Source organism: Cyprinus carpio, chromosome A10 (assembly GCF_018340385.1).
Source record: "Cyprinus carpio isolate SPL01 chromosome A10, ASM1834038v1, whole genome shotgun sequence".
NCBI lineage: Eukaryota > Metazoa > Chordata > Actinopteri > Cypriniformes > Cyprinidae > Cyprinus > Cyprinus carpio.
The window spans coordinates 9,682,610-9,705,222 of NC_056581.1; the positions used below are offsets into that span (position 1 = coordinate 9,682,610).

Here is a 22,613-nt window from a genome sequence, read left to right on the forward strand (position 1 = left end):
AAATATATATATATATATATATATATAAACATTCTGACAAATGTGCCAGGACATAAAAAACAAAATACTTATATATATATATATATATATATTTTATTTATTTATTTTTTTTTAAAAAAAGAAAAGCAAAGAAAACAGACATTGTACGGTCTTCATTAGTTGACATTCAATCTAAATTTCAAGCATCCTTTGACGTTCACAAGAACCCTTTCTGTTTTGTTTTTTCTAGAAACGTTTTCCTGCAGTAGTACCCATGTAGTGTTTTACTGATACATTGAAAAGGACTGAATCACAATGCATGGAAATGTACAACTAATGTCATCAGACCTGCCATGCAGAAACACACAAGGGACAGTCAATATAGGCATACATGAAAATACACTTTCTAGAAACATCTTCAGTATTGCTTCATCTCAAGCTTAGAAAGATTTAGTGCAATGTTCAAAAGTATTGAACATTAGATCATAGTCGTTATTTCAATCTTACATAATGAAATAAAAATAAAGGTAACACTTTACAATAAGGTGCATTTGTTACCATGTAGTTTATGAATTAACTAACATGAACAAACAATATACTTACTACACGATTTATAAATCCTTGTTAATGTAATGTTACTTGTAATTTGTTAATGTTATCTCATTAACCTCATTGTAAAGTGTTACCAAAATAAACTACACTGACAAACCATAATCTGACAGTCTGCATTTTAACCCCATTATCACTGTATCAGATGTGTTAAGAGCAAAAGCAACATTTTTCAGTGTGTTTTGAACTCACTGGAGGAAGAAAAAAGGGAGGGGGGGGGGACGTACTAATTTATTAAAAAAAATTATGTAGATATTATGACCATTATGTAGATATTTTCGGTGGAAAATTATGTAGTGAAAACGCAGTAAAACTCATCTGATTATACAATCTCCTCACAAATAAAAAATAAATACAAAAAATATTTTGAAATGTTTATATTTTTAAATTGTTATAACAAAATCTGTAAGATTTTGTACTATATTTTAATACATTAGCACAGAAAGAAAAAAAAAGTTACTGTGATATTAATATAAATCTTTCATTGGGGGGAAAATTGCTTTGTTTTTTTTTTACCAAGGCAGATAAAGTAATTAAACACAGGGTGCATCAGAACCAATTGCAATTTGAATGCACCATGGAAGAATATTAGGGCTTTGCTTACATTAACAGAAGTCAGTACATAAATATTAGTGCAATTTTTGGTAGATAAAGAGGCAGATAATGGTGGGCCTCAATAACTGCCCTGTTTAAAACAATCAAATACTCATACATACACTTCCTTGATTAACTTATGATTATTAACTTAAAAATGAGCATCATAAACCAATAAACATTCTGCAGCATTATGCATTGGTACATAATACTACAAACTAAAACTGTCAAAATAAAATAAACTGGAGAAAAGAAAAAAAAAAATCATGCTTCATAAATTCAAAGCCGTAAAGAAACTTATTTTTAGATTCATCTTGCCAGGCTTTGTTAAACGTGCAGGAAACTATGCACCCACATCTGATGAAATTAAGTCCATAACATATTTCAGTATTATTAATTTGAGATTAAATAACTTAAAATGAGTACCTCATTTTAAGATATTAAATGTAATATTTCATGAATTCAAAGTATTTTAAAGAGAGACAACTGGACGAGGATTGACTAAACCGTACTCTCAAGGCCTAGTTAACATACATACGTACAACCATATTCAATACCAATATCAGATAAAACTATATCTGGATTTTATCAAAATAAAATGACTTTTTGTTAGAACCACCGACAGTGAACACTGAAAGCTCTGTGATAGGAATAATCTAGACCCCGCATTAGCTACAAGACCAAATCTACAATACAGAAAAAAGATAGTAGTAGCAAAATAAAACGCTTTTCACAGAAAAACAAAAGGAAAATTTCCTCAAGATGTGGTCACTCACAGAGAGAGAGAGAGAGAGAACGTGCGAGTAAGACTGAGAATAATCTGGAAAAAACAGCTGTTCTGACTGAAATATCAGAAGGATTTTATAGGGATGAAGCTTAAACTGACATTTGATTTGAACCTTTGGGACCAGTTATATACTATATGTGACTATTCAGACACTTGAAAACAGTCTCAGAGCAAGAACAGGATGAGGAGGAGGAAAAGAAGAATCAAGGAAGAGAAATATAGAGAGAGTTAGTGTGAAGGAGGCTTTGTTGTAGCCCCTGTCTCTGCTAGCATCTCAGAACGCTGGTCTCTTGTGGTCCTAACTGTGTTGCTCTGTGTGGCTAAAGACATAACAGGACACCGGGGATAAACGGGCACTTTCACTGTTCCTCCAGCCAAGAAGGTTTGTCAGCCCCTGGTGGTTTGAGTTTAATGTTGAACTCCTTGAGGGTCTGTTCCAGCTGTTGCTGGTTTCCAGCAAAGTAGGCAGAGATAGCATTATGGAACAGCAGAAGTTGCTTGTGCATCACTTTGACCTGTGAGAGAGAGACACAAACCATGTCAGATGACAAGATATAAACAATAAATTGATTAAGGGCTACTTGAGTGACTTAAAGAGGAAGTTATGCGGGTGGTCGGGCACCTTGTTTTCTTCCAGGAACTTGAGCTTGATGGTGACATCACTGCGGAGACGTTCATATTTTTCCTTGTGGATCTGGTACTGCTGCTGAGCAGCCTCGATACGAGCCATAGTAACAGCGTCCCGCGGGCCCATGTTCAACTCCTCCAGATCTGCCCTGTGTGCATCGAACTCTAGCCTATAGGAGATCAGAGAAACACCATAAATACACCACATAAAATGTATTTTATACAATGCGATGCTCAAAGTTGAAAGTTATTTATGATGAAATCTGACATTAAAGGTAGCTAGTATTACATCAGATAAAAGCATAAAGCATCAAAAGTTTCTCAGAGATCTCAGAATGTACCACACAAAATAAATAACTGTGACAGAGGATATGCTACTCCTTTTTCTCTTTTCAATCAAAAGACCAGCCAGTGTCAAAGCCTGTTGGTGCCTCACTCAGAGTTCATTCAATACTATCTTGTCTGCACATGCAGGATTATTTGATACGAACCAAGACAACTGTAACGTATAATGACAATTCTCAAACATACCATAGAATCACAGGCTAATTAACCTAAAACACAATTGAATTTCCATTTAAATTTTATATTGCAGAGAAGTGGAACACCTCAAGCACCTTGGAAAAATACAACAACAAAAACAAATGAAGGCTACAGAGCTGGAGTAGCCTTTACCTGGCATTCTCATACATCTTGATAGTCATCAATGTGTCTTCCATTGTTTTGTTCACCAGCGTGTTGATGCTGGACACAAAGTAGTTGATGGCACCGAGCAGAGTCTCTCCATTCTTGCACAACAACTTCTGTGTTTCAGCATTGTATCCGAACTCATCCTGCGCATAAACAATACCACAAATCTAAACTTTTAAATTGAAAAAAAAAGTTGAAATCAATTAAAATATAAATATTAGATGAAAAAAAATTCAAATGAGAACTATTGCCTTGGCAGTACTTAAATTATTAAAAATAAAATAAATTTCAACAGAAAAATAAAATATAAAAATTAATATGAAAACTGAAAATATAAAAATAAAAACCAGTTCAAAATATTACGAAATACTATAACAGATAACACTCAGCTCTACCTCTTAACAATCAGCTTTCATGTTTAAGTAGTTTTAGACAATCCGTCCAGCAATGTTAGAGACATTCTTGACTGAAGTGGTGTATAAATAGAAAAACACAAATGCTAAAGTAAACCCTAAAACAGTTATGGCCTTTTAGTGTTTACTGTAAACACTGACAGTTTGAACTATGAAATAAAATACATGTGTATGTTTACGGTAGTCCAATAATTAACTAATGCATGGCAGTCACAACAAATGTCATAAATTTTAAGATGGCCATGCTGCCTCACCCGAAGTTCTGGAGACTTCAGACTGAGGTCAGCAAAAGTGTCTCCAAGGGCATGCTGCGTCTGCACCATGCTGTAAAAGTGGTTGGTTAGCGCTCGCGCTAAACGCAGCACATTCTCGTACTTCCGTTTGGTTTCCCGCAGAACCTCAATCTGAGCCTCCAGCTCCAAATCCACAGTACGTGAGCCACGGCCAAACCTCTCAGAGATCATCTGTTTGGTGCACTAAGGGAGAGACGGATAACAAATACAAATGGCTTCAAAATAAAAGCGGTTAACAACACATGACATCTAATTAGAAAACACAAACAGTTAATTGACAAACCTTGTATGTGTTCAGGCCCCATTTCTTCATGATGTCAAACTTCTCCACAGCAATGCCTCTTGTGGCCTCTTCTGCTGTCATGGAGGAATTGCTACTGGCGTGATGCATGTTGGACCCTGATACACACAAAATGCTTAGATTAAGTTTTGAATTACATATACACTCTACAACTGTCTGTACTTCAACATTATTTACACATCATTTGTTGATATTGTTCGTATAATTGCATGATAGCTCTGAAGGTGTATCAGCTATATGTAAAACAGATGAGATGAGAGTGAATAAATGAAAGTGTGTTACTGAGTAGGGGGAATGTGTTGCCAAAGAGCCCTTAAATGATCTGACGCTCTTTGGAATAGCTGGGATACAGGGGATGTCTTCTGATTGGCGGGCTATTCGGCAGGCAGCAATCTGGCTTGGGGCAATGTTAACACCCCTAGACTTCATTCGCAGGTCTGGAGGGGGTCGTGGCCAGGGTAAACATAGGATGTTGGGGGTATATGATGGGGAACAGGAAGTAGGTGGTGGATATATAAGAAGTTTTAAAATTATTTAGGCAATTGGGGAAATTATTTTTACAATGGAATGGGTTGTACATATGTGTGAAGTGTATGGAAGTGTGTAATGCCAGTGCGTATGTGTGTTAATGTGAAGGAAGAGCAAGAGGACAGAGGGAGGGGAAAGGGGAAAAAAGGGAAGGTGAGAGAGAAGGTGATAATGTAATGAGATGAAATGAAAACAGGAAAGCACACAACTGATATTTTGTTAAATCTGCTGCCTCATGACAAAAGATGGAGACAATTTACAGTTCACTTAACATCACACACAACTGTTATTTTAAACCCCAGTATGTCTGATAATTCTACAAGTATTCATTTACAAAGAAAAAGACTGTGACTAGAAGTAACTTGTCTGAAAAAATAAAAGGATTTACCAAACATATTTTACACCCAGCCATTCTGCAGCAGATTTTTCTAAATATTTTCTCTGCAAACAAAGTCAGCAGGATTAAAGCCAGATTAAAATTTCAAACTGATTTCTGAAGCAAAATGACAAAAGGTTTCCCATTACTAAATTCCTGCTAGTGAAAAAAAGCAACCTTAACCCTGCAAGAAAGAAGAGAAAGAGAACTGTAGCCCAGTCCAGTCTGATAAGAGAGAAAATAAAAGCCAAGCAATTAAATTTGTTCCTGTAGTACTGCATCCCATACCCTGGGAAAAGACAAAAACAGTTTTGAAAAGGACTATAATTCAAGGCACCATGGAAAGGTGGAAAACCAGAAAGAAGAGAGATGGGTTACGAATGAGGCATGAATGACCTTGCCCTTCATTTGGAATGTGTCTGTTGCCCAAAAAGTCAATGTTAAGACGGATCGCAGGGCCTGAGAAACGGTAAAAGAGACAGAAAGTCCTCACTGAATCAGAAGTGAATAAATGTAAGGGCCCAGGATGGTCACCTTAAAATCACATATCCCGTCCAGACAAAAAGTTGTTTTGTTAGCCACATAGAACTTAAAATAAAACCAAAAGCAGTTAGTTTTGGCTGGGTTACTTTGCATAAGCCTCATTTTTCATTGCAGAGGAAATTTATTAAAATAAACAAACAAACAAAAAACAAACAAAGCTGAAACTCATTTGTCTTTTCAGATCTGTGGCCTTTTCACTCCGGTTAATATCAAACTTTAAAGCCATTAAGCATGACTCACAGAATACCTATACAAATAATGACCAATGACGCCGGAGGCCCTAGATCTCATTTGGATTGCACCATAGGAAAGAAATGAGTGGGAAAACCCATAGTGAAAATTATGCAAAACATACTGTACAATTTTTTTGGCATCTCCAAAACAAAAATAAAAGTATGTATGCATTTGCTTTAGAAAGACAAAGGTCAAAGTCATACCAAACATGGTAAATATCACTAATAACTAAACAACTTTAGACTGGGGTCAAGTGAATCTAAAACTAGATTAATTATACACAGATTTCTCTGCCCAGTTGATTTAATAATTTAAAAAAGATGTAGTTTTGCACATTGCAGTAGCACTTGGGGTTTAGATGAACACATGAAGAATAATGAGAAGTTATTCTCTGTGAGTTATACCTTTGATGGAGCTTGTTGGAATGATGCCTTCTGTTGTACCTCCATAACCACCTGATACGATGCTGGTCTCATTTAGGTTGGGCCCAGACACCATGACCTGCTGTAAGTCCTACAGAAATGCAAAAACAAGAGAGGAAGAGATCTTAAGAATGTAATATTATAACCTAGGCATTATTTTTCATGAAATGAGCCAATTCTTTAAATTCTACAAACATAAATACTGGCGAAAGTCATAAAATGTTAGAAAGAACATTTCAGGGTTAGAATCACACAAGACCCAGAATTATGAATCATGTGTCTATGAATTACGTACAAAAATTCATATTTTATTTCCTGTGAAAACAAACCCTCTGAAAAATCCATGTTTTCTTGATGTAGTAAAAGAATTTGACACAAAGAAACAGTCTGTTACCTGAAACAAGTGACTATAAAACTCTCAACAACCCACACTAGTGTATTACATGTCATCGCACAAATAAACAACACTGCTGATAAAACAGGGGTCTTCTTCAGACGTCTGCAAATCTGCAACGGTGTGATCAACTTTCTTTTTTTTTTAAGATTAAAAAAAAAATAAAATACAATGGATGTGTTAAATACAATATTAAGTCAGCTTTGACTAAAGTTAAATAAGAAAGATTAGTTGAATGCATCATTATACATTCAAATGTGGCAGGAAGTCAAATTAGAAAGTAATGTACAAGTATATGACTACATCTATCAATAATGATTATTTAAATGGCTTTCCAAAGCAATCATCATAATCCCTGACCTTTGATGTAAAAAAAAAAAAAAAAATTCTGATTCAGTGATAGTGATTATATTACTAGAGTACTATTTTAGGCTCATAGGATACATATTCTGCTGTACAGTAAGTTCTGTACTGTATGCAATACCCCCTTTAGATAACAAAACAGAATTATTATAAAGGTTAATACATATTTCTTTTTATTAGATACTTAGAGTTAATAGATACTAAAAGGTCAATAGCCACTGGTTAATACTACAGAGGGACAAAACAGGATGTTTTTCAAAACAAACACTCTGTATAATTAGGATTTGTATCTGACCTCAAAAACTGATTAACAGGGAGTCACAAAAGCCAAAAAATAATGAGTGTGATTTGAAAAACATCCTGTCCATTGTGACCAGGTTATGGGGAGAACTAAAATCATTATCTGTGGGAAGACATACACGTGCAGGCATACAGTACACACACACACACTCTGCCACCCTTCCCAGTGTTCCTCCTCACCCTGAGGCCTGCGGGACTCCCTACCTTCTCTCTTAAGCTCCACTGAATCTTTGCAGCCTGCACAGACATCAGGGAAGAACATGACAACAAAAAGACAAAAACAAAGATAAACAAACGAAAATGAAGCACAATGTAAAACAAAATCAGACTTGAAAACAGTGATGATGAAGTAAACTATCAAACACAATGGAATCCATATTTTAGGGCCGATCAGCACCTGTTAATACAATAAAGACAAGCTTCCAGGCTTGACATTAAAAAACAAAAAAATGCATAGAGTTACACTATTCTGTATAATTTCAGCCCTAATTAAGCAATGAATAATCCCTGTTTATTAATAATATGAGTCATAATTTGGGTTGCTAACATATCCCTGATCCCTGTCATCAGAGGACAAAGGTATAATAAAATAAAAATAAAAAACTGATGCCACTCTTTCTCTGTCTTGGTAAAGAAAGACGAACATTTAGAGCAAAATGATAATTGATTAATAAATAATTTATGTATTATTTATGCATTTAATCTGCTCCATAAATAATTCCAGATACCTTATCCAAATTGTTTAAATGTGTAAAATCCACATTAGCTTGTTTTTTATTAACTGGTCAAAATTTACAGCAGGGCATGCAAATTCGCACACAGGCTGAATCTAAATGTAACACTGTAAATTCACCTGACAATAGGTGGCGCTGATGGAACAGCAGAATTAGAGCATCCGTGGACAAAGCATTGCCATAAAACACTTCTTTTATTAGGTATTACATGGAGTGAAATACCATCAAATCTTTTCTGAAGACTGTCAGAACCTTCAGAGGTACATTCATATAATTAATTCATTCACATATTCATTTGTATAATTCCCTTAGCACTCTTTTAAAACATCCCAGCTTCCCGCCATGTTTTCACACAAATAAAAATTACTCTGCATGCTGGGCACACATGAGACTGTTAGTTAAAACTTTGCTTTTATGCTAGACAGTATTTTTTTATCCTGATTGGTTCAAATCGCGGTAATGGAATGATGATAATTAAAATACAAAATACTAACCATAGGGAATTTTTATCATGATTTATCGTCAAATCGGTAATCGTTTCATCCCTAGATAAGCCACAGTTATCCTAGGAAGGGCTTTTTAAATTGGACATAACATGATGTTAGGGGGGAATTTTTTTTTTAAAACAAATTAAAACAAAGAACATCTACGTCCTTATAGGAATGATTCAACGTCCTAGCAAATATCTCGCTGCTTGTCTGTTTGCCTAACATGTCTTCTCCCGGATCCAGTGCCACGGTTTAGTCTTACAGAGGTGTGTCTTGAGACAACATTACCACTTTACCTTTTCTTTACAATGGATTAAACAACAGGGAGATTTGAACACTTTGTGCTTGGCTGAATTAGCCTTCAACTTCTTAAAAGGCAAAGACAAGCAAGACACACACTAGACTTACACTTAAGTATCGCCACAAGCCATTTTTATGAAATGAATGCATATTACTGTTACTTATTAACATGCATGACAACCTTTTTTGTAATGATTTAAAGTCTTCAAGAAAAAGCTGAACAATTATAAACTGCAATGTTTGCAGTTATATTTTAAACTCTGTAAAAACCTAACTCTAGGTATGAAAACCACACCACCGCCATCCACATTTTGATGCTTTGACACTCCATTGATTGGATACGGCTTCAGCTTTCCAAACAAACTCAACCAATAGGGTGAACTCAGGTAAACTGCACCTGAATCACCATATATCGCTCACCTGCTCCAGACTGTCATCTTCTGCCAGATTCCTAGAGTCCCCATTACTGCTAATAGGAATCTCCATAGTGGCTGCTTTACTCATCATACTGTCCGCCATACTGGAGTGTTACTGAAAGAGAGAGTGCAATAAGGAAAAAGAAAATAAAATAAAACAGAGCACTTCAATACATTACAAAAGGTTGTTTGTGACAGTTCAGAATAATATATTCATAAAAGCACTGCTGATAGTTAACAATGTAGACCAGACCTCTCTTCAGACAACAAACGTTATGTATTTTTACAGACTCACAAAGTCAAAGTGAATGGTAACCAAGGCCTGCTGCCATTCTACCTAACACATCCTTTTGCGGAAAACATGATGGTGAATAAATGATAAAAATGTATATTTTAGGAAAAATATCCATTTAATTGTAAAATCTACAAGACCTTCTATACTACACATACATTTGCCGGAAGCTGTAGATGAAAAAGAGTTTACTCAGGAATGTTCTTTTCAAACGCACTTATCAGATCATCTGACAGAGCCCAACCCAGTCGTTACCACAAAGGAACTGCCATGGAGTTTAAGGAGTAGATCTTTCACTTCAAACTAATTAACTTAGTTCAAACCCCCTGCAAGTTTCTAGATATTCTCATCGATATTTGCTTTGGTTACTCCTTCAAAGAACAATGCCAAACCTGCAGAAGGGGCTTCACCACGATGAGTGAGCAACTTCTCAAGCAGGCTTTCATTATTGTTTCTCATAAAGCTCAGCCTCTTCAATGGGCAGAGGAAAATATAGGAGCTATGTAACAATCATGTGACTCATGCAAGTTTGTCTAAGCTTCAGCCTTAGACAGGAGCTCAGGGAGGGAGGCTCGGTGCTCAGAAGGCTGATCTGAGCGGAGGCATCATAGTCTGCCTTCAAAGAAGAGCCATTTAATTCTTCTGGGTGCTAGAGCATGACATCTGGGCAGGATAAAAGCTAATGGTACAGGTCTTAAATATAAACCACAGGAATGGAAAACTGGCATTAATAAATTTGCACTCAGAGAGCAGTGGTGATGGCGGTGAGCAAGTGCTCCTTTACTATAATGATGGAATGGAGGGGATAGATAGTCACAGGATGTGGGATGATGTGACCTTACTGAAGGCATTAAAATAAGCACCATTTACTTAGCAGAACCAAACTTCATGGATCAAAGTATACAGTGAGGATGGCACTCAACATCCACTGTAGAAATGCTGTTATTCAGAAGGACATCTGGGATCAATGTGGATGACATTTCAGCAACCTGTTATCATATACAGTACAGTATGCAAACCCTCCAGTATAGCTCATTTGATGGAAACTACAAAATCATTACATAGATAGGATTGTAATTTTACAGCCATGTTAATACAACAACATGCATGAATGCTTTTTCCCCTGTGATTTTCCATTGGATTTGTGGAGGCAGCATGCCATCTAACCAAGGCTGCATCTATGACAACCACCACAGTGAAAGGAACATGACTCGAGCTAGCTGGCCGAGGTGATGTTCCCTCATTAAGCATCTTCCTAAAATTAAGTCTCAAGAGAAACCGGAATGGTAACAAGAGGCTGTTTATAACAAAACAACACATATTCTTTGTGTTGACAAGTGATGAGGATTTTGATTTATCCCAGTGATTCGAATATTTTGAATCTGTTCACTAAAAAGGATTTGTTCAGATACCAGTCAATAGGTGGCTACAATAGTGTTATGAGCGAGTCATTAAATAATTCACTCAACCGAATTGTCTGCAAACACCAAGTGGACCAAAGGATAAGAATTGTTTTATTAAAATGTTCATGCTTACAAACCTGCTAAAAGAGCATCACATAGATTTTCTCACAAAGCAATTGTATCTCTATTTAGTCAACTGTTGGCGATTACTTTTATCACTAATGCTTTTTATTGTTGTTGTTGGAAAACAACATTAGTCAAGACAGCGACTCCTTCAGTGAAGAATTCGTTCAAAAAGTCCAAACCTGTGAAAAATCCAGCACTCGAATGTTATTGGCTCGTACTCAGTTTTGAAAATATAAATGCAGTTATGAGCTCAAAGAAAAATTTGTTTCTACATTTAGGTGAACGAAAACGTTCACGTAAGAAGTCTAAACTCGTGGTGAACATATGGATGATATGCGTGGTGTCTAAACCCTGTGGAGCAACTACCTGAGAGAAAGAACAGGTGGGACAGGTGAACGGAGACTATTTTCATGCCATTTTACCAACAAATTCATTTTAAGCATGATATTTCTACTTTTATTTAAATGTAATTATATCTTAAAGATAAACGTTTATTAGCTACATATACCTTATGGCTCGTCATTTTATTTCCCATAACACATAATTGTTAGAATGTGTCAGGCTGACTAAAGCATCAGTCCAAGTGACCGTGCATGTCGCCCAAGAGAATTAAAAAAAAAAAACGTTTTCGTGAAAAAAAAAAAAAAAACGTTTTCGTGCATCAAAAAAAACACAAAACACCTGATCAGCAAGATCGCTAGCTAATGCCACATATTAATTTTTGTCTTCATATACACTACATGAACGATAATTCAACATCTGTTTAGTGTAATAAGGACTACATAAATAAAATTCAAGACATAAATGGTTATCTTACCTGTGTATTTCCTATTCTAGGATTAGCTATTCGTAACCAGACCTCTATAAGCATGCATTCATGGGGGCTGAATTTATGTTAATGCATAAGCAGACGGCTTTTCGCATGTGCAGCGGATTCCACTATGTCCGGCGGCTTGTTTGTATTGTTGGGCGAATCAGCCTCCAGTAGCCCGAAATGCTTTGCGGATCTGACGACAGGCGACGACCTTCCTTTAGTCGACGTGGAACTGAAACCATAAACACGCAGCTAGCGCGAGGAAGAAGCCATGATGAGAAGGGAAGAGAGGAGACGATGCACCTGTCCCAGCAGAAGGCTATTATATGCTAAAAACAACAGCAGCAGCAAAAAACAAAAACAAAAAAAAAAAAAAAAAAAAATATATATATATATATATATATATATATATATATATATATATATATATATATATACATATATATATACAAATAAACAAAAAAAACATATTTAGAGACTAATAACCTACAAAAACAACACATTTATTCAGACTGTCTTGATGTGTTAAATAAATTATTTACTTAAAATTTTGTTTTATTTTAATAAAAAAAAAAAAAAAACAGCTACAGTAAACAAAACCACAAAAATAACACAAGAAAGCCACTACATCCAGCAACTGTCCAGTTGATCAGAGGGTGGCAGTATAAGGCAGGGCAATAAGAGTACAAGTGCATTTCAGTGCTACACCGAGTGACAAGTTAAAATATGTGTAAAAATGTAGGACTAACTTAAATTGGCAAACACATATTGAAAGTAAAATGGTCTAAAGGAAACTATAAGTAAAAGTATGATTTTTGCCTTTACTAGCATGGCATTTACTAGCATGGCATATAATGACATTTTCTATCATTACTCACTCTTAGGTTGTTTCAAACCTGTATACGTTTCTTTCTTCTGCTGAGAACAAAAGAAAATATTTTGAAGAATGTTGGTAACCAAACAGTTGATGGTAGCCATTGACTTCTAAAGTGGATACAAATACTATGTAAGTCAAAGGCTACCCGTTACCAACATTCTTGTGTTCAACAGAAGAAAGAAGCTCATATACTGTAGGTTTGGAACCAGTGGAGAGTGGGTAAATTATGACAGAATTTCCCTTTAAATACAAATTCCCAAAAAAAAAAAAATCATTTTGAGAAAAAAAAAAAAAATCTTTCAATGACTTCTGACTCATTTCTTCTGATGACTTGTAGCACAAAGAATGAAGAAAACACAAGTCAGTGAAATTAGAATTAAAATAATTTTTTTTTTTTTTTTTTTTTTTTTTTTTTGCAGTAGTAGACAAAAACAACATGACCCATTTCATGTTTATATCACTAACAGACCACAAGAAAGTGCTTTGTCCAAAAGCAATGTTATTCAGACTTTAATTTAGGCCTACTGGCATTTTTTAAAGTACAGTCATCATCACAGTTTATAAAGTTTGCAAAATGTGTTCTATCAGATGAGAATCTGTTTGGTAATTCTGCTCAAATCATGAACATAATGGATACTGAAAAAAATGTTGTTTTCAGACTGAATCAGTATAATGATTTTCACAGTTGCTGAAGTTGAGATTTTAAGATTTGCTGACTCGATTTGCTAAGATTTGCTTGTTATCTTGCCAAAATTTCAATATACATTTCAATATTCATTTTCTGCATTTTCTGCTTTGACACAATATGTTATGGAGAAAATAAAAGTGAACTGAATATCAAAGAGGTTTAGATTTATTTTTCTTAAATAGAAAATACACATAAAATTCCCAAAATATTTTTACTAGTGAAATATTATAGGACTATTATTTTATTTGTGTGGCTCTCAAAAAATCTATTAGAATTCATATGTATTTAAACAGTGTGGTTAATGATATTATTTGAACATTTATGCAAAAATATTCCAAAAACACTAAGACCTTTTCATTTAAAAAAAAATAAACATTGTCCCACTCCTTCTATTATTCATTTCACTCAGCAGCTATACACACTCACTCTCAAACTCTTTCTCACAGCTTCTCACTCAGAGTGCCCTGAGAACGTCTGTAAAAAAGGCCAGAGACCAGATTTTGTGTCCAAACCTCAGGTTAACAGCATTGTGGTGGATCCTGGTGTTCAGTATCTAAAAGGGATTTTTTGCTTATTATTGCAATATGCAATTGTTGGCCATCTCAACCATATGTAAATATAATATATTTTTGTAAAGCAGCTACCTTAAGTTGGCAGGTGAAGACTGTTATAGGACAACCTGTCATTCTTTAGAGGTGTTCCAGAAGTTCCCCCTGCTGCCAAAGTTTTTACCGTTTTTTTTTTTTTTTTTTCTTTTGGTTTTTATATCACGATCTGTAATGTGGAGCTTGCATGTATCACTTTTTGTTTAGCAACCGATTTGCACATACAGTGATGTTGAAAATATTCCCCACACACTACCCACAGTCATTACACACATAACACAAGCCCCACAAGGAAAGTATTTCAAACCAGACTCTCTCTCTCTCTCTCTCTCTCTCTCTCTCTCTCTCTCTCTCTCTCTCTCTCTCTCTCTCTCTCTCTCTCTCTCTCTATATATATATATATATATATATTTACATATACAAAATATTATTTGGTAACCTGAACTTCCCAAACACAATGACGTGATGCTCTTTTTTCTGGATCTTTTAATTTATTAAAAATCATAAAAATGCAATTCATATAGACAAAGACTTCAACATGTTTTCAACTTCTGAATTAAAATTAATTTTCTTTTTTTAAAGTAAGAAATCAATACGTGTTTTCAAATATATACCTTTTTAGTATTTTGAATATCCTTATTTGTCACTGACTCATACATGAACCACTTGGTGGTGCTGTAACCTACACAGATCATTCTGAGTGATTGCATGAGAATGTATGGTTTGAAAGTTGTGAGAAAGAAAACTAGCCACCACCTCTCTGTAACCTCGTTTACCTTAAATGGCTGCATTCATCTTGAAATGTGTGACATGTTTGTGAGTTTGACGTTTGGTAGTTTACAATCGGATGCACATCATAACAGCTGCCACACATCGACACACGTCAGCAAAGCATGATTTGTACTTCTCATGCTGCCAAATTCTTCATGTCCCTCATCAAAAAAAAAACATCTCTAATAAGGTCTCTAATGAGATCCTGATCGAGCCATTGCTGTTGAGCCACATAGAGCTGTTCACCCTTTGGCTCTGAATACAGTCTGGTTTTCACTAACTCTCTCATTAGTGAACAAACAGTTGTAAGTAAGTCATGGAGGAGATCCTGGTTCTAATTCTGGGTTTTATTGTCTTGTACAAGGTGGACAGCATACATGCCAGTATGAAAAGATATTGCTGATTAAATTTGACCAACGTTTAAGCCAAGCATTTTTTTTTTAAAGTTTGTGTATCTAAAATAATTCATGTGATTGTTTTTTGGTGTATAAATAGCTTTTCATTTGTACATGTGATTGTAAAGTACTATTATAACAAGCACAAAGCTTTTATCAGATTGACACAGGCACTGCATTTTATCTAAAGCAACTTACAGTGCAATGAAGATATATATGTTCATGGGAATTTAACCCATGACCTTGACGTTGCTATCGCCATGTGTTACCAGCTGAACTACTGCAATAAGAAGACACAGCACACCTTGTGTATGTACTTGATCTCCCCTCAGTGTGGTTCTTGTTACTTGGGCCCAGACCAAAGCACAGATGACTGATTCCTGGATGCGAGTGCTACAGCAGCCCGTGGGATCAGTTGTGGAATGTTGCCACCACTTGTGAAGGATCCAGAGTCATGTTTATGAGATTAAGTATCAAACTGCACTCCCGGCTCAACGGATGACCCCAACATACCACCACAATATCTTTCATGAGGAACTAGATGCCATTTAGAAAGGTTGTGTGTGAATGAACGTGTGTTCATATGTGTGTATTTATTTGCACAAAGATGCACAACTAGAAGCAGCTGCTGGAGCCCCTTGCTTTCGGCCCACTGCTCTTGCCCCAAATCACCCTCCAGAGAGCACAGAGACATGGCACATCAGAGGCTGCTGACTGATCCAAGCCAGCTCCCATGAGACAAACAGCACCAGTTTGTCTTCGTATGTCAGAGCTGGTTGTTGTTGAAACTCCTCTGGCCCAAGTTAAATCAAAAAGATCTGGACAAAATATGCTAAAAAAAACAATTAAACTAAAGAAAACATATAAAATAATATCAATTATTAAAAAAAACTTAAAAAAATATAAACTGCAGCTAATATTTAAAATATTTTCAATTATGAAATAAAAAAAAAATATAAAGATGTTGAAGTACTAAAAATACTAAAACTAAAACTGGACTAAAAAAAATAAAGCTAAACAGTTCTTTTTAATAGGAAAGAAAGAACTATAAATATCTAAACAGATTTATTTATTTTTTTAATAGGAAAGAAAGAACTATAAATATTCAAAGCATATATCAAAATTACTTAAAATGAAAACTGAAAATATAGAAATAAAAGCTAATTCAAAACATTAATAAATACTACACTAGTAAATAAATAATACTAAAACAACAGCTTCCTGTGTTTGAATTTGACTGTGTATTAATAGTGATGATTTTTCAGTGAACCTTTCTGCAAGTTCCATTGTTATTCAAGAATGAAACACAAGTCTCATTACACTAATTAATAGAAAAACATAACCTTTGTTGTTCCAACACACTGATTGTTTGTTTCTCAGAGATGCACAATAGTCACTTTGGCTTAGTTTAATTACTTTTGCTTAATTTTCATTGCTGGAACAAATACAGACTGTCAAGGGTGGCTTGAGAATTTTTCACTTTCACACTTTGAACAGTGCATGGTTGCCTGCTACTGCCAAAAGGCCACTAATACACTGCCAAGGCATTTAAACCACAAAGTTAAACGAGTAACAGGGTTGTTGTATTTTAGAAGCACTGAACTCTTGCTGCTTTGCAAACATCATGGGTTTAAAGTCTCTATGTGGGTTTGCCCTGCACAGTTTGGAGTTTCTCTCTGTGAGCATAGCAGAAGAGTGTATTTATGCATCTGTGTTTGTGGGAGATTGCTCTGTGACAAAGTGTTCACACGCAACTCAACAGCCAGCTGCAGAAATTCTGCTTGCTTTCTCCACAGAGCTGTTTCTGACCAAGGAATTGAAATGTTCTCAATAAATCACCTTTAACCATATCCATGGACCAAAGTCCAGTCCCAAAAGGACTTAATTTATCTATCATTTATCATTGGAGATCTGTAATTCATTTGCTTCAACACACACTAAATTAACAAAGAATTCACTTGAGGTGTTATTTGATTATTCTGTTATACTGATTATACTTTGATTAAGTGTGCGAGAGAGGAAGAAAAATCAGATTTACAGCTGTGAATACAGGTGTGTCCTGTGAGATACATCAATAAATTGTTTCAAATGAAAAGGAAGAGTGAAAGCAAGATTGGTATGTTTATGTCTTTTGTCAAGTCAAGTCAAGTCAAGTCTGCTTTATTGTCAATTCTTCCACATGTACAGTACATACATACAGAGAATCGAAATTGCGTTACTCTCAGACCCCCGGTGCATACAGATAACACGAACAGTAGAGCCTAAAAATCTAGATCAAATATAAAATATAAGATAAAACTATACAATAAGGGAATGTAAAAAAGACATAATAGAAAAAAAATAAAATAAAAATAAGGTTAAATAAAAGCAGCGCAAGGCACATGGCAGATAGAGTGCAAACCAGTGAACAAACAGTGCAGATAAAAATATTTTTAGTGCATAAAAAAAATAGCTTATTCAGTCTGATTAAAAGTGGATATCAGGATATCTTTTGACACCAATTTACTATTTTACATTCAATCAAAATAGACCTGTAACCAAACTGGGAGTCAAATCTGTGTACTGATGGCAGCGTTCCACTAATCGATTCAAAACAAAAGAGTCTGATGCACAAATAAAGGCAACTTGTCCACCTAAGTGTTTTTTTCCTGAGGCAAGCGTATATTTTCAATGGGAGCGCTGTGTTTTTTAAAACAACAGGAGCATGACAAGGCACTGAGCATTTTTTTTTTGTTGTTGTTGTTTTTTTCTAATCGTTGCACGCGTTGCATTTTTTTCTCTGTCACGAGAGTTGAAGAATGTTCAACTTTGGGTAAAATGCAGCGCTCAGCACCGTCCCTTTTAGTCAGCCATCCAGTCACAACCGCCACATCTTCCTTGTACAGCAGCAACAGACGACAACAAGAAGCACAACATCAGAACAAATCATTTAAAACAAGGGCCAGAGCAAGTACTTTATACTGTGTCAACATTTTTATATTCATATATAAACTTTCTACAAAATAAGATACTAGTTACACTTTCGCAGATATTCCGTTTCATAGCAGTCAAAATGTCTCAACTAAAAAAAAAAAAAAACCCCGCTGTGCCTCAGAGTCAGAAGCACTCTTGAGCACTCACAGCTAGGCAGTTTCAGCTGCCTAAAAACGCTTTGGTGGACACAAAGTGTGATGTATCCACTTGTCCTCTTTCTAAGCCCGGGATCCCCAATTGAGGAATCCCGAGCTCGGAAAGAGGGTGAGTAGATAAATCACCCCAGAGCCTGAGCCCTGCGAAGAGTCTGACCAGGTGCGTGAGCTGGCAACACCGTGGATTACTGAGGGAGTACTTCTGGAGATCGAGGGCTGGGAGGAATGGCCCGCCTGCAGCCCCACTGTTGTTGATTAGATGTTTATAGCCTCTGGCACATATTTAGAAGAACTTAAGGACATATTTGAGGAGAATATAAAATACTTTATTCCCAGTTGTAGTGTCAATTGACCTCGGGCCTTCCAGTCACCATCTCTGCCTAGGCGCGAGGATCCCCTGTCTCCGCCTCCAGTCTTCGAGTCCCGGACTCCACCTCAGCCCTCTGACCCATCGGCCACCGCCTTGGTTCCTTGCTCCCTCCTCTTCACTGTGGACTGGAGTTGAGGGAAGGAGGAGCCATGTTGGAAATTTAGCAGACAACACCCTGGGGACAACCGATGGCTCCGCCTTGGTCAGTCGTAGTCCTGCCTCCGCCACAGGATTCCACTCCTCCGGCTTTGCCTCATCCCTCCATCCCTCCACCTCAATCACATAAACCATCAGCTCTGCCTTGGTCCTCAGGACCTACGGTGTCAGCCTAGGCTTGTTTGAGATGCATCAGTGCTGCGATGTCCGATCGGTGTATGACATCAAAGTACCGCGAGAGCAATTCAAAAGCATAGAGTCGTTTGTTCTCCACTCACTCTTGCAGTACTTAGTTTGATGTCATACGCCAGTGGGTCTACACAGTGCTGATGCATCTCAAACAAGCCTCCTGGCTCTCCATCTGCTCAGCTTCACCTGGGTCTCCACCTCCAGTTGCTCTGTCTCCATCGGTTGTTCCCAGGGTGTTGCCTACTAAGTTTCCATCATGGCTCCTCCCTCCGCCCTGGGGCCTTGTCCTGGTTGGTCTCTGGACCAACATCTGTGTCCTCCTACTCCTGGCTCCTCACTGGCTCCTCCCACCATTCACTGGATAGAGTTTGTCCATCTTTACTTGTGTAAGGTTGTTAAAAGTGGCTGTTTCCTGCGTTTATGTAGTATTCCTCAAGTTTCTATAGTACTATTACGTGACAACAGTTCTTAAAAGAACCGTTTTTTCCATAGTTTGAATAACATTTTAATAATCTGAAGAACCTTTTTTTTTACTATAAAGCATTTTTTGCACAATAGAAAGTATACATAGACTGAAAGGATCTTCAAGAAAGCAGATGCAAATAAAGAACCTTTGTTCCTAAGAGTTTAAGTGATGTCACTTCTGCTGTATTTACCAAAATCTTGCTCTCTCTTGTCAGAATTTGTCACGATGACTCTTTTCAGTTCATTCTTGGTGAATTTATAGCATGCTAGATGAGCATGATTCCATCATTTTATTTCATTTCAAATGAATTTATGCAATTAATCAAGTATAAACAGCTCATGTTCAGGCCTGTAGCCATAATAATCTAGATTTGAGTGTTTGTGTACTAATATTTAAAATCTGCTTAAACTGATCATTTCAAAACTAAAAGGCACATTCTTCTTGTGATGTTGTTTACACCGTAGCATTGTCTCCAGCATGGCTCCATGTAAACAGTGTGTATCTGCCATGGTCACCTCCTGGGGTTCAGTCCTGTAATGCGCAGAGAGAAAGATGGATGGTCTTCCTCAACAAAGTCATTAAGAGTGTGAGCAAACATTCCCATAGCCACTCTTAAAATGACAAACCTCTCTTTCTAAATAAAGTGAGTAGTCAGAAGAAAACAAATAACTTTTATTTGAACATTCCTCTCCAGTGTCATCTGATCTGGAACTGCTTTCTGAAAGATGTACTGATAAATAAATGCAAATGGTGACCTTTGACCCGTGAGGGGGTCCTATAGGTACTGGGGACCTCAGTGGTTTGGGATTTAAAGGGAGGCACAGCTTGAGGTCAGTTTCTTATAATGTATGCACACCTGTAAGTGAGTAACAGCTCGTTTCTTTGATTATTTGCACCAAAAGCTATTCAGCTAAACACAGAGTATATAAATCATCTAGATTTAGCCTACACTTCTCTTACATATAGTCCCCATCGCCTAAACCCCCCTGCACTTGCTTTATGGACAATGACAAAAAGAGCAGGTCTGGTGAAACCAGGCACTAAGTTTAGCTTTATAGGCCACAAGTTTGTAGAGAGATAATTTATAATAGGCCTTCTTTTTTTTTTTTTTTTTTTTTAGGACTTTAGAATGCTTCTAAACATACTTGCATCCTCAGACATGTTCACCCAGTCTAATGTCATTATTTAAATATTCCTCATTAAATAAACACTGAGAATACAATTTTTGATCTACAGCACCAATAACTAGAAACTGTGGTTTGACATTGAAAGCCAGCTGGTCCGTAAATGTGTATTTTTTACTAATTTATTTGTAATTTCTTATCAGACTAACATAATTTTTTTTTGAACGAGCACAATATATATATATATATATATATATATATATACATATTCAGCATTATAAGAAATGTGAATCTACATAAGTATATAGAAATACATTATGTAGACATGTTAGAATCTACATAAACACATGGTACTAGTCCAACTTGCTGATGAGATGCCAAAAAATATAAAAATTAAATATTTGAGTCTCTACACACACGTCGAGCACATGTAGAAATAGCTCTAATGTGCGAGCTGTGACCAATCCCAAACAATAAACCACCAGAACGTTCAGGTTTCATAAACCGTCAAGAGAAAGTCTCTCATTTCGCAGCACTCCACATGAGGAATCCATCCTGACAAAACCCAGCTCAGCTCAGATCTTGAGCGAATGTGTCAGCAAAGCTATAATCACAATGGTGATGCCCTTATAAGGGTACTGAGTGTGTTTGGTTGATGCTTGTCTTCCAGACCCTGCATCCATGTTCTTATTGCATTCCATCACTTTCTCTCCTCTCCTGCCAGCTAATAATACCTCCTCAAAGATGGGATATACACAGAGGAAAGATTGGGAGAAACAGACTACCGAGTATCACAGTCAGTATTGTTTCTTTTCTTCCGTCCATCTCTGACAATAAATAGACTCAAAAAGTTTTAATGTCTTTTTTGATTTGGGTCTGTACTAGAGCAATACCACATATACGTGTCAATAAATAGTTTTGAAAAAGTATTATTTATTGCATGCATTTATACAACCAACTACACTACTCAAACAATAAAACAGCTAATATTTTAAAAATGTGCTCACATAATCATCCCTTAATTTTTATGTTTTGCCTCAATGTTTCCAGTGCTCTTCTGAATTTATTTTCCACTGTTTTTATTCATCTGGAGCTCAAAATGATGATTTTACTGTAACAGATCACAGAAGTTCTCGGCCAGAAGTCTTTTACCATTACAATGATTGAGGGCATCACTCTACTCTCTACTTTATTTTAAACAAAAGTAATTGTTGTGCTATTTTTCGCTGTATACTGTACTCTGCCAGACTAGAATCACATCACTTTTGGGAAGTCAGTAACCCTTTCCTGCGTGTCAGCTGAAAAACAAGGGGCTGTTTGGCACGAAGTGGCATGAGAAAATGAAATCAAAGCATGCAACATGTCAGTGATTCACACTACATCTCTGATGTCTTGTGACCAAACAGATGGACTTTATTTCCCTGGAGCTGAATCATGCTTTTTGTGTTGATGACTATTAGCAGGTAAAACTGCCAAGGTGCGTGACTTGTACTTGGATAAAATTACACAGTTCTTAATAATCTAGGTGAAGTCTTTTATCTCAGATTGCGTGGCTTTAAAAGTCAGCACCCGTTTTTGTCTTTACCTTTCCCAGCAACCTTTTTATTTTAACTTTTACATCCAGATTTTTTTTTTTTTCTGAGTATGATCCAGTACAGCTCAGTACTAAACCCAATCACCCCAAGATGAATGAATGGATTTAGGCTATGTGTTGAACTCCCTATTCATCCCGAAACGGAGTCATTTCTGCCTCCTGTCAAGGTTCACCATACTTGCGGGCTGATCTAGTTGGCAGGGCTCTGGATTAAAATCTCTTGT

General features: G+C 36.3%; 1 protein-coding gene across 6 annotated transcripts; it reads right to left on the reverse strand.

Moving 5' to 3' along the window:
- Window positions 1-91: 91 nt before the first annotated feature.
- On the reverse strand, window positions 92-12,063 carry LOC109098006 (arfaptin-2-like). 6 transcript variants are annotated; one of them, XM_042765100.1, is made up of 10 exons: window positions 12,030-12,063; window positions 9,396-9,506; window positions 7,658-7,690; window positions 6,379-6,487; window positions 5,594-5,656; window positions 4,276-4,391; window positions 3,954-4,175; window positions 3,272-3,429; window positions 2,592-2,766; window positions 92-2,484 (listed from the first exon to the last, which is right to left on the reverse strand). In XM_042765100.1, exons 2-10 carry the CDS (start codon window positions 9,492-9,494, stop codon window positions 2,329-2,331), a joined length of 1,131 nt encoding a protein of 376 aa, XP_042621034.1. In that variant the 5' UTR covers window positions 9,495-9,506; window positions 12,030-12,063; the 3' UTR covers window positions 92-2,328. The 6 variants fall into 6 exon arrangements, with proteins under 6 accessions (XP_042621034.1, XP_042621033.1, XP_042621035.1 ...); XM_042765099.1 differs by having other exon boundaries at window positions 7,634-7,690; XM_042765101.1 differs by lacking the exon at window positions 7,658-7,690.
- Between the last annotated feature and the right edge of the window lie 10,550 nt (window positions 12,064-22,613).

Excerpts from the sequence above, each read along its gene's own strand:
- LOC109098006 (XM_042765099.1), bottom strand. The coding sequence starts at position 9,494 with ATGGCGGACAGTATGATGAGTAAAGCAGCCACTATGGAGATTCCTATT. Across the intron at positions 4,176-4,275 it reads GGGGCCTGAACACATACAAG|TGCACCAAACAGATGATCTC; the intron begins GTTTGTCAATTA and ends TCTCTCCCTTAG. Across the intron at positions 2,767-3,271 it reads AAGATGTATGAGAATGCCAG|GCTAGAGTTCGATGCACACA; the intron begins GTAAAGGCTACT and ends GATCTCCTATAG.